General features: G+C 41.0%; 2 protein-coding genes across 3 annotated transcripts; one reads left to right on the top strand and one right to left on the bottom strand.

Annotated features, from left to right (window-relative positions):
• Positions 1 to 228: 228 nt before the first annotated feature.
• On the top strand, positions 229 to 5,300 carry LOC109874546 (soluble scavenger receptor cysteine-rich domain-containing protein SSC5D). Its single transcript, XM_020466512.2, has 5 exons — positions 229 to 462; positions 1,850 to 2,176; positions 2,891 to 3,274; positions 3,384 to 3,541; positions 3,685 to 5,300. The coding sequence occupies exons 1-5, from the start codon at positions 396 to 398 to the stop codon at positions 3,733 to 3,735; spliced, it is 987 nt and encodes a 328-aa protein (XP_020322101.1). The 5' UTR covers positions 229 to 395; the 3' UTR covers positions 3,736 to 5,300.
• A 1,060-nt stretch (positions 5,301 to 6,360) lies between these two features.
• Positions 6,361 to 9,266, bottom strand: LOC109874545 (microsomal glutathione S-transferase 3). 2 transcript variants are annotated; one of them, XM_020466511.2, is made up of 6 exons: positions 9,134 to 9,266; positions 8,158 to 8,292; positions 7,970 to 8,043; positions 7,786 to 7,843; positions 7,544 to 7,616; positions 6,361 to 7,448 (listed from the first exon to the last, which is right to left on the bottom strand). In XM_020466511.2, the coding sequence occupies exons 2-6, from the start codon at positions 8,272 to 8,274 to the stop codon at positions 7,318 to 7,320; spliced, it is 453 nt and encodes a 150-aa protein (XP_020322100.1). In that variant the 5' UTR covers positions 8,275 to 8,292; positions 9,134 to 9,266; the 3' UTR covers positions 6,361 to 7,317. The 2 variants fall into 2 exon arrangements, with proteins under 2 accessions (XP_020322100.1, XP_031666630.1); XM_031810770.1 differs by lacking the exon at positions 9,134 to 9,266 and adding an exon at positions 8,795 to 8,934.
• Between the last annotated feature and the right edge of the window lie 1,596 nt (positions 9,267 to 10,862).

Genomic DNA, 10,862 nt, shown 5'->3' with positions numbered 1-10,862 from the left:
GTGACAGCTGGTTGAGGTGCAGCGTACCCCCATTTAATGGGAAGGGCGGTCGCGGGCTAGCAATGGAAGTGAGCCCGTGACAGTGACACATTCATAACACACTGTGGGCCTTTAACATCGACAGACATCGTCCTGACCGAGCTGGGAAGATACTCACTTTGTGTGTTGCGCTGTGCGTTAGTCCAACATTGCGCACCGCGCGTCATACAGGCATTTCAACCCCACCCCTTCTTTCATATCCTCTAATGCCAGACCCTTCTGTATTTTTAGCAATGCTGTTCTCTGTCAGATAACCAACCGAAAGAGCAGCAAAGAATACGCTCTAGCAAAGAAGAGAACGGACGTTAAAAGCCGTTGAACGTTTTATCATCGTATCCACGAAAGCGGCACATGAAATGAACATTGAAATGCATCTAGTGGTTTGTGCTTTGGTGATCCTTACCAGATCATCGCAGACAAAGGGTAGGTGTCGGTGTGTGTGCTGTGTTTAGAATAGACAGCCCGCTGAGAATATATATTTTGTGCTTGTCATTCAGTTTACTTTATCATCACAAAATATTCTGAAGATAGTTATTCTGATATTCTGATGACAATTTGTATAATGTAGGCTAAACGTAAATGTAATGTTACCAATTTAATTTGGCAGTGTTTATCGACTGGTCATACACTAGGGCTACCTGTCAGTGCAGGTTATTATGAGGTTAATATAGGTAAGGATATTTTTATTGACATAAGAGGCCAATAGGAACATTCTTTGAATTTCTCACCATATTTTGCCTGATCTTTTGCATGATATCAGGGTTAGGGTTAAATTATATTCTAATTTTATTACTTCTCCCTGTAAATTTAATTAAATTCAAATTCCAGGAAATTCCAGTCTTTGAATTCAGAGATAATTCAATTCCAATATTAGGTAAATTCCATTAATTCCATTCCTAATTCAATATTATGAACAAAACAATTCCACAAATTTGAATTCAATTCCCTCAGGGTTTGAGGCTGATCATTTCACTGTTCAGACAGCCTCGCTATAATGGAAATATAGAAATACACGTTTAAATGATTTAAAACAAATCCTGTAGTCAAATTTTTTATACTAAGTGGATTAATTCCATTACCTGGGAAATGTACAAATATTGAATTCCAATTCAATTCCAAAGATTAAATGTGTTTACAATTAAAATTACATTTAAATTCATTAGTGAATTCAAGAATATAATTGGAATTTCAAATTAAATTGGAATTTAACCTAACCCTGCTTGATATACTTAATCAATTATTCTTGTGAGTATTGCATTCTTATTTAAATACATACTCGTTCAGTACTATAGTCTCATATTCCAGGAAGCCTATGAAAACATGTTTTTGTATAGCCTATTGCATTTGGATTGTTTGCCAACTGCTCTTATTATGAATATTTCACAACATAAGTATATCATATGACATGATCAACAGCAGATCAATTAGTATTGCTGATAAGAATGGAAGATGAAATGATGTACCCCTCTCAGCAATAGCCACAGATGCCTAATTATATAACACCACAGTGCTACAGGCCACTGACACATTAACTATTCAACACTCAATACTCTTAAACAATGAACAATTCAATGGCATTTGAACATACACTAGACATATATGAAAATGCCAACAATCATGACTAGGGCCTGACCAGAGCCCTGAGTTCTTCCTGCTCAGGTTAAGTGGAAAGGAAAAATAATCAATAAATATGTATTTCCCAGTCATGCTTTTGTAATGTCTACCAGTATCAGTAATTCATCAATTCACAACAATATGGAGAACCAGGACATTATATTTATACAGTGACATCATCATTATTTTCTTGTAGGTCAGAGCACTGCTTTGCCCCCTGTCTTCATCCCAGTTAGCCTCCAGCGTGAGGACGTGTCTACTGCATCCCAAGCCCTCCCAATTATCAATGAAGATGGGGATCCGGGGCCAGAGCCAGGTCCTGCCAATCAGACCTCACCAGACCAAGCGGATAGAGCCCCAACCAAACCAGCTGTTACCAACAGCGACAAGCTGCACCAATCAGATTCTGTTACAGACGCTGGTGACAGCGATGACATGGCTGTGACCAATCAGATGACCAAGTCTCCAGCTGCACACACAGTCAACACTGTTACCACCACCCAAGACAATGCCACTCTCGCAGGTACTGTAACCCAAAGGATATTTCACTTCTATCAGCGTCATTAAGCCTGTCTATATTCCCCATGGTTACCCTGAGGTAGTCCTGTCTATGTAATACTATAGTAATTATATTACTCTGTGACTTTCTCTCAGCCACCACTCAGCTGGTAGCTTGTTTATATAGTGTTCAGTCTGAAAATAGACAGCCGCATTCTGCAAAAGCTGCTTGTTTGCAAACACAGAAGCTTGCCTCAGGCTCCACCCACCATCAAACAGCTTACCAGGGGAATAGAAAGGCTCCATCTTTCCCTCCTATCATGGTATGCCCTGGGCCTGGCTACCTGTGTGCCTTGGCAACAGGGAGTAGAGGGGTGTTGAGCGGTATAGAGGGGGATGTGGCAACCTGATGTAGGAGGTATCGTTTTAACAAATATAACTATCTCTGTCAATGCTGAGCGAGTCTGCTGTGTCTGATGCCTCTTCTGCCTGACAAACACACAATATGACATAATACCATCCAGATTTCAATATATCTGTCTCTCTCATTCTCCTCCTTTTGCTTTCAAATAACAATGAGTATAATCTCATTTAGGAGAAGCAGTAATGATGGTAAATGAAAAAAGACTCATTGCAGAACCCTTATCTGTTACTTCAATTGAGATACTGTATGTACAGTGTGTAATACTGTCTGTATGTAATACTGTTGTAATTATATTTCTATGTGATTATCACTCAGCCGTTCCAGATGGCTCCTCCTCCTCATCCCCTGTGAAGAGCACCTCCCCTGCAGGACTGCCCTCCATCCTAGGGGACACTACTAGCCACCCCTCCAACCTAGGGGACACTACTAGCCACCCCTCCACCCTAGGGGGCACTACCCACCCTGGTTTCGCTGGAGGCCACCTCACCACCACTACTCCTCCTGCCTTAGATACCAACCTACTTCCATCCCATGTTTTAATACCGACCCAGTCCTCTGTCCAACCCAGCACCCTTGCCCTGATCCCTTCCCCAACCCAACCCCTCACCATGGAGCACCCGCAGACCTCTGCCCCAGTCCACATCCCTGTCAGCCCACCTCAACAGGAGGTTCCATCGGAGCTCAATGTTGGAGATGAGGGTAAGGTGATAATATACCAATTAATCAATCAAATTGTTCACTCATTATCCAGTTAACAAATTACACAACTAATTAGACAATCAATAAATCAGTTAACGTGTTGTTCCAGACAAAGGGCCACATCTCCACTCTCCTCTGGACCCTGTGCTGGCTGGCCTGGTCTCTGTCTTCATTGTCACCACAGCCGTAGTCTCTGTCATCCTCTTCCTCAAGTTCCGCCAACGAACCGACCACCCGGACTTCCACCGGCTGCAGGATCTACCTATGGTGACCATACTATACTTGACATGTTAGATTCAGGTCTTCTGTGGCATGACATTTTGTTCATGTGAGATATATGAATTCAATTCATTTGAAGTGATATAGTGTTTGGCAACATTATGACGCTCTTGTTTTGTCTTCCTGTCCAGGATGACTTGATGGAAGACACGCCACTTTCCAGATACACTTACACTTACTGATGATGGAAACTTTTCATCAACAACAGTCAACTTTTCTTCTAGCACAGCTACAAAGCAGACACCCAATGGGCTGCCATTTTGGATCCTGGCAAAGCTTTTGACTATACTCGAGGCCCTCTGCCAGTGCCCATGTTGACTCCCTATGATTCCCCCTTCTGAGCAGTTTCCAATTTGATTGTGTTCTGTTAACAATGAGAGGGCTTTCAATACCCAATGAGGAGTTTCAAGACTAGGCCAACATCAGAGGTTTCAACATTAAGCCAACATCAGAGGTTCCGTTTAAACATTAGACCAACACCCTCAATATTCCCTTTGAAACTCTCGGACGTCTCATCTGCACAGGGGTCTGTTTTGTTCTTCAGAGACGAGTTCCCTTTGTAATGCACCCCCTCCTCCTGATACAGATCATGCACAGCACAGGCTGCACTTTAATGTATTATAGAAACAGTCACAGTGCTCTCACAGTCTCCAAAGCCCCTAAATGAGTTGGTACTGTATGAAGAAGACACAATGTCACGTTGGATGTTGTTGCCTGAGTCCAGGATCGAGGGAAAATGGAAAGGGAGTGAAAGATGGTTACTGTAGAGGTACTTGATTTAAATGTTTATCAGTCTCCCATAAACCATGTTATAGAACTATTCTAATCCTTGAACTGACCAAATATGAGTGAAGTGTTCTTTCAAACCAGAATGCCTAGTGGGTTGAAAAACATCCATCCTTGGTCTTACTTGATAGCCAGTAAACATTCTCTAAATGTAACCCAAAACAGTCAGAGAAACAGTCAGCTTCTCTGCATTCGTTGGTTAATTAGATTGGGGGTGTAGAAAGGCATGGGCGGCTGATCCATTTTTAGCCCAGTGGGCCTGTCTAACTTTTTTTTTTTTTTTTTTGTGCAAAATGAAGATAATCTGGCTAATAATGGGGGCCTCAAGGTAAAAAAAATGGTCTGGTGTGTTAGAAATACCAGTGGCCATTTCTGGTCCCAGTCTGCTCCTGCAGAAAGGGGGTCACCTCCAATAAGCGTGACTTGATTCAAAGCCATATAGATACAGATCCATTTCATAGACTACTTTGAGGAGAAAGGTTAAGGGATAAAAGTTCACCAATGGTGATGAGACGGCAGTGCTTCATGTGGAAGTGATCAGCTAATAAACATTGTTAAACAAAAATGGTGCAAAGTATAGTATTATCAAAATGTAAATGCAAAATGTATGCTTAGTATTTCTTTACAAGCCATAGGAAATTATGTAATGAGATATTTATTAACTATTTACTTGATATTTAAGAGTGTCTCAGAAAATGATCCTTTAAGTTAATTGGAAATAATAAAATGCAGAAACAGCGGAGTATGTATTAGAACTATGAGATTTTAAGTTACATTTAGATTGAAAATTACCTGAAGAAAATTACTTTTTGTCGTGCACTGCAATAAATCATATTTACAGTGTTTAAGTGTTTTACCTGTAAGTGCCAAAAGTGATGTAAGAGGTAGACATACAGATTCAGGGTTAAATGTAAAAAATGAACATTTAAGGACTTTTTTAAATAAATAAACCTAAACCCTTTTTGCTGTGTGCCTATGACTCTACAGCATAATCAGGAAGTGATTCACAAGTTCAGAGAGCTATTGTATTGTTAATTATACTGGACAAAATATAAATGCAACAATGGGAGAACAGATGCTGCTGGAAGTGGTTTTGGAGGGCCAGTAGGAGGCATTATTTCCTCTGGTCTAAAAAAATATCCCAATGCCCCAGGGCAGGACACTGCCCTGTGTAGGGTGCCGTCTTTCGGATGGGACGTTAAATGGGTGTCCTGACTCTCTGAGGTCATTAAAGATCCCATGGCACTTATCGTAAGAGTAGGGGTGTTAACCCCGGTGTCCTGGCTAAATTCCCAATCTGGCCCTCAAACCATCACGTCACCTAATAATCCCCAGTTTACAATTGGCTCATTCATCCCCCTCCTCTCCCCTGTAACTATTCCCCAGGTCGTTGCTGCAAATGAGAAAGTTTTCTCAGTCAACTTACCTGGTAAAATAACGGATAAATAAATAAAAGATTTTACTGATTTACAGTTCATAAGGAAATCAGTCAATTTGCATCTGTTAGTCACAGTAAAAAACAGGGATCATCAGCTAGATTCAGCCGAGGGCAGATTTTTTTCTTGAGTGGATGGTCGGGGGGCCCGGGACATAATTGACCACAAGAAACCTAAACACATATGTTTGACTAAAATATACTCAGTTGAAACCTTCCTTACATTTGAATAAGATCACATATGTCTCTCTATTATGTGTGAGAATACTTGGGAACAAATGTCCCACCCCTCTTCAATGGCTGTGCGAAGTTGCTGGATATTGGCGAGAACTGGAACACGCTGTCTTACACGTCGATCCAGAGCATTCCAAATATACTCAATGGTTGACATATCTGGTGAGTATGCAGGCTGTGGAAGAACTGGGACATTTTCAGTTTCCAGGAATTGTATATAGATCCTTGCGACATGAGCCTGTGCATTATCATGCTGAAACATGAGGTGATGGCGGCAGCTAAATGGCATTTTTGTTCAGTGTAGTACAGTCCCCAGCCCTAACCCAACCATGTACAGAACATTGCCTAATGGTTAAGATAATAGTAAGGCATTTATTGTTCCTGCATGTAGGCTTAGAGGTGATGGGGCAGCAGGTAGCTTAGCAGTAACAAAAGTTGGGCCAATAACCAAAAGGTTGCTGGTTTGAATCCCCGAGCCAATTAGTTGAAAAATATGTCAATATGCCCTTGAGCAAGGCACTTAACCCGAATTGCTCCTGTAAGTCGTTCTGGATAAGAGTCTGCTAAATGACCAAAAGGTGTAAACTTAGGACAACTATGCAGATCAATGAGGACAACCACACACATTAACCTCTCGGTTCACTCTGGTTCTTCTGAAGCAATAACATCTCCTTATTCTCCACACACACACACCTCACGCCCATGGATACAAACATTAAAACACAAGTCCATGATAGAACCTAGAAATGTTATTTAAGCCCATTTTCCATGGTCATTTTCTACATTAGAATTTCATTTAGAATACAGCACAGGAGGATGCTACGGTTAGGACGGATCCAAATTATGGCAGGTGTGGAGAGAATGGAATGGCATAAAACACCTGGAAACTATGTGTTTGATGCCATTCCAAATAATTCTGCTCCAGCCATTAACACGAGCCTGTCCTCTCCAATGAAGGTGCCACCAACCTCCTGTGGAATACAGTTTTGGCAACATTATGCATAAAAAAGTCCACACTAACAAAGAGTAGCTGGTGAAGCACCAGGAACAGCTTATTTGGGCCTATCAGTGTTGAGGAGGGGGTCTGGGAGGAGTTGGCGTGGTGTGGTAGTTATGGAATGATAAACTAACCATCGTGGTCATCTCTTTCCAAATGTTTACTGAACTCTGTCTGTACATATCATACCTAAGTACGGATGCCCACAAAGGACATCCTACAACTACTAATAGACTGGGGTCAGGTGGGGTTGCAGTGCCTCTCACTGAGAAATGGTAGCAGGAATGGCAGCGGGAAAGGGAGCTGAGAACCTCATCCTGGTCTCATCCCAGGCCTCACCCAGTCACCACAGCCTAACAGCGTTCTGCCAAAGTTGGCTACGGTCAGAATCATGCCCAGCAGAGCAATGTTCCCGGATAACCCCGGCATCCTTTTTTTAGGATCTGAAAGGAATACATAGAACAAAACCCTTGAGTAAAGGATGCCATAATGTTTTAATAAATGATTGTATTATAAGCATATTTATCAATTGTCTTACCTCCAGTGGAGTATCCGTATGCATAGATCTCCCTGCTTATAACCCATGTCATTCCAAGTCCACTGACTAGGCGCTGTAACACAAATGGCTCCCTGTTAAACAAAAGACTCTTAAAGAGTCTTAATATAGGGGAATCCAGATGAGTGTCTTTATGGAGTACTCTGACTAACTAACTGTAAAGTCTGGGATGCATGGTACGCAAATCTAACATATATAGTCAATTAATAAATGGTGGAACTCACAGGACTATGCAGACCACCAATGGCCAGACTGAAGAGGAAAGCAGGGTAGCTCTCCAGGCTGTAAAAAAATAAAAATAATATGTTTAACCTAATATTACAAGAAATGTTTGGTTTTTATAACAAACATCTGGTTGTTTCCTCTGCTGCTTCTGTGAAGTACATACTAAATGTTCATACTACATACGTGTTCTGATGGGCTCGCTGGATGCAGTTGAAGATATTTCCAGAGTCTGGATCATTGCTGTACATCTGAGGGTACTGTCCAACAGAGAAGAGAAAATCAGGGGAACCATCCTGAGTTGTTATAGCCTAGTTTAAGCTTTAGATGATTCATTGGCTGACACACAGTGGGCCAGGTCCCGGGCAACTCACATTGATCTTGTACTTCTTGCGAGCTTTGCCAACTTTCACAGCGAGGTGGGCAACCATGACCATGCTGGCAACACCAGTGAGAACCACATACCCATATTCTTTAGACAGCACAACCATTCTGGCACTGATCTCCTGCTGCAAGAGAAAAACACAGAGCCTACAGGTGAGTTGGTCAATCCCACTTTCACATTCACTGTAGATAAAATACTGGTTGAAAGTCCAATAAGTAAACGGATTAGTTAGTAGGCCCTAAATTAATAAATGACATTAGATCAATGCCAAGTCGTTGAAACCAGAATATACTCCATGTTCTTGGAAAATAGGCTTCTATGCTAATATGGAATGCGCTTATTATGTCTATTGTAGCCTATTGTTAGGATACTAAACTGCAAAAACCCTTCCCCTCAGCAAAGTTCTCAAAATGTGACACAAAATAACCATCTATGCATGTAGTACAGTGCACATAAAAGTTACAAATAAACAATAGCAATAGGTGCATATCTTCGCATTTTCAAGCGAGTAATTCAGCGAGTAATTCAGTTAACTCCACCGAGGGCCAAGTGTCTGCGGGCTTTCACTCGTCCCTTGTAACTGATTTACGAATTAAGGTCACTGAATTGTAAGGAACTCTCCTCACCTGGTTATCTAGATCTTAATCGGAAAGAAGAAGAAAAAACGGCAGACACGAATACGTCCTCCATGGAATGAGTTTGACACCCCTACGCTAAAAGCTCCCAAAACAAAAACCGTGTTTGAGAGCATCAAAACGATTGCAGGTGACTGCCGACTGACTGATCTACAAATCACCTTGCATCATAAATAACTACTCATTAGTATTTGTAGATCAGTCAATCAATACATTGCGAGTATGATCCTCTCGAACACGGCCAACGTGAGAACTAGAAGTGCAACATTATAAGCTATCCAGCAACAATACGTAACGTTGAATACCGTTTGTAAAATAAGTGTTATTTACCTGTTAATGACGATCTGAATAATGTTCGCAATTGAAAGTGGTCCGTCTGTTGTCAGTCAGTAATCCTGTATCCTGTGTCGTCAACTCGTAAGGGAGTCAGTCCTATTTAAACACACAGAAGAGGCGTGGTGCCTCCCCCTAGTGGGGTAGAGTTCATTTGGGTTGTATCAGATCGTAGGACTACTACCAATAATTCTGAATTTTAGCATGACATTGAGTAATATAATAAAAGAGTGAAATGAATAGAATAACTTTATTTACAGTTAGTGTTTCACAAGCCTATTTAAAGTATGTTTATTTGAGTGCAACCACTTCATTTTCCTATGTGAGTTCAAACGGGGCCATATCTGACTCACAAACCCCTTGAGCTCTGGTTCTCTGTTCAGCCTAGTCATTGTGACAATGTCATGCGTGAGGGAAGTAATCAATCAGTTTTACTTCCCTTGTATAGAGTGATTATGTTGGCTCTTATCTACGGAAGGTAATTTCACCAAAGTGTGGCCTTGGATTAGACAGACGGGTTTAGTCATAGGACCATTTCAGTATTAACTTCTGTTAGTTAATTTGTGTTAAGATAAGTGTTAATTTCACTGGTGTGATTTTTTCCAGTTACATTTGTTTTCATCTGTTTGGTTTTTGTTTCAGTCTGGCACATTATGTCATACTAATTCTTCTCAATATCAAATGTAAACAATTGATAGGCCCAACATTCAATTTACATTCCAAGTGTCGGTCATAGGGAAGAGAATCCTGTTTTGCAATATTTTAACAATACTACATCACTAGATGGCACTATATCTTTAGTAAACAGCAGCCGTAAGTACACTTTCTGAATGGCAGAAGCTTTGAGACTTTGGTCTCAGAGAAAGGATCATGACAATATCCCATTATGAAAAGTGTGAATAAATGCTCTCAGATTGGTTATGCTTCTTTGTTCTTTTTTGAAGCAGGGACATAATTGTGGATGAAGGCTTGATTTCATGCACTGTCCCTGACGTTATTATCTCTTGCTGACTGGCACTCTCTCTTTCGGTTGTTGACAGGCATTTCTCTGTCAAATGCTTTGAGATAATTTTTGTAATGAAAAGCGCTATAGATGTTGAATGAATGATTAATTATTATTATAATCCCTCTCCAGCATCACATCTGTCCTCCCACCATGCTGCTGAATCTGAACCAGCACTTCAACACCTACACATCTCTCTGAGAGATGCAATGGGAAATCCATGTGTATGTGGCTTGTGGGAGAAAAGTTGTGTGAACTGGCTCTTGCCATGTCAATGTTGTAGGTTATATAACAATAATATTGAAATAGTGGTATGTGGCTCCATGCCCAAGCAGCCTGGCACTCTAAGTTTATGACCCTGCATCTGGCTGAAATATGACACTAGACACACACACACACACACACACACACACACACACACACACACACACACACACACACACACACACACACACACACACACACACACACACACATACACACACACACACACACACACACACACTAAAATAAAATAATCACACACATATGACAGTTCATGACAGTGTAATAACCATCATACCATTTTTAAATAGGCACTATGTAATTTCATTTAATTGATAAATAAATACATTGAGATAGAGTGTTCTGTTGGGCCATTATAGTGTAACAATTGGCTATACCCTGGGCATTCTATTTTCAGAACGATTTGGGTGCATTTGTAGAATTAGGTAACCTCTCCTA

This window comes from Oncorhynchus kisutch, linkage group LG30 (assembly GCF_002021735.2).
Source record: "Oncorhynchus kisutch isolate 150728-3 linkage group LG30, Okis_V2, whole genome shotgun sequence".
Classification (NCBI taxonomy): domain Eukaryota; kingdom Metazoa; phylum Chordata; class Actinopteri; order Salmoniformes; family Salmonidae; genus Oncorhynchus; species Oncorhynchus kisutch.
This window is presented reverse-complemented; position numbering and strand designations above follow the sequence as displayed.

What these genes read in the sequence shown, in the direction of transcription:
- LOC109874545 (XM_020466511.2), bottom strand. Translation starts at nt 8,274, where the DNA reads ATGGTTGTGCTGTCTAAAGAATATGGGTATGTGGTTCTCACTGGTGTT. An exon ending in GCAAGAAGTACAAGATCAAT is followed by an intron (nt 8,044 to 8,157) that starts GTGAGTTGCCCG and finishes TCTGTTGGACAG; the next exon opens with TACCCTCAGATGTACAGCAA. An exon ending in ATACGGATACTCCACTGGAG is followed by an intron (nt 7,449 to 7,543) that starts GTAAGACAATTG and finishes TATTCCTTTCAG; the next exon opens with ATCCTAAAAAAAGGATGCCG.
- LOC109874546 (XM_020466512.2), top strand. Translation starts at nt 396, where the DNA reads ATGAACATTGAAATGCATCTAGTGGTTTGTGCTTTGGTGATCCTTACC. An exon ending in CAGATCATCGCAGACAAAGG is followed by an intron (nt 463 to 1,849) that starts GTAGGTGTCGGT and finishes ATTTTCTTGTAG; the next exon opens with GTCAGAGCACTGCTTTGCCC. An exon ending in GGCTGCAGGATCTACCTATG is followed by an intron (nt 3,542 to 3,684) that starts GTGACCATACTA and finishes CTTCCTGTCCAG; the next exon opens with GATGACTTGATGGAAGACAC.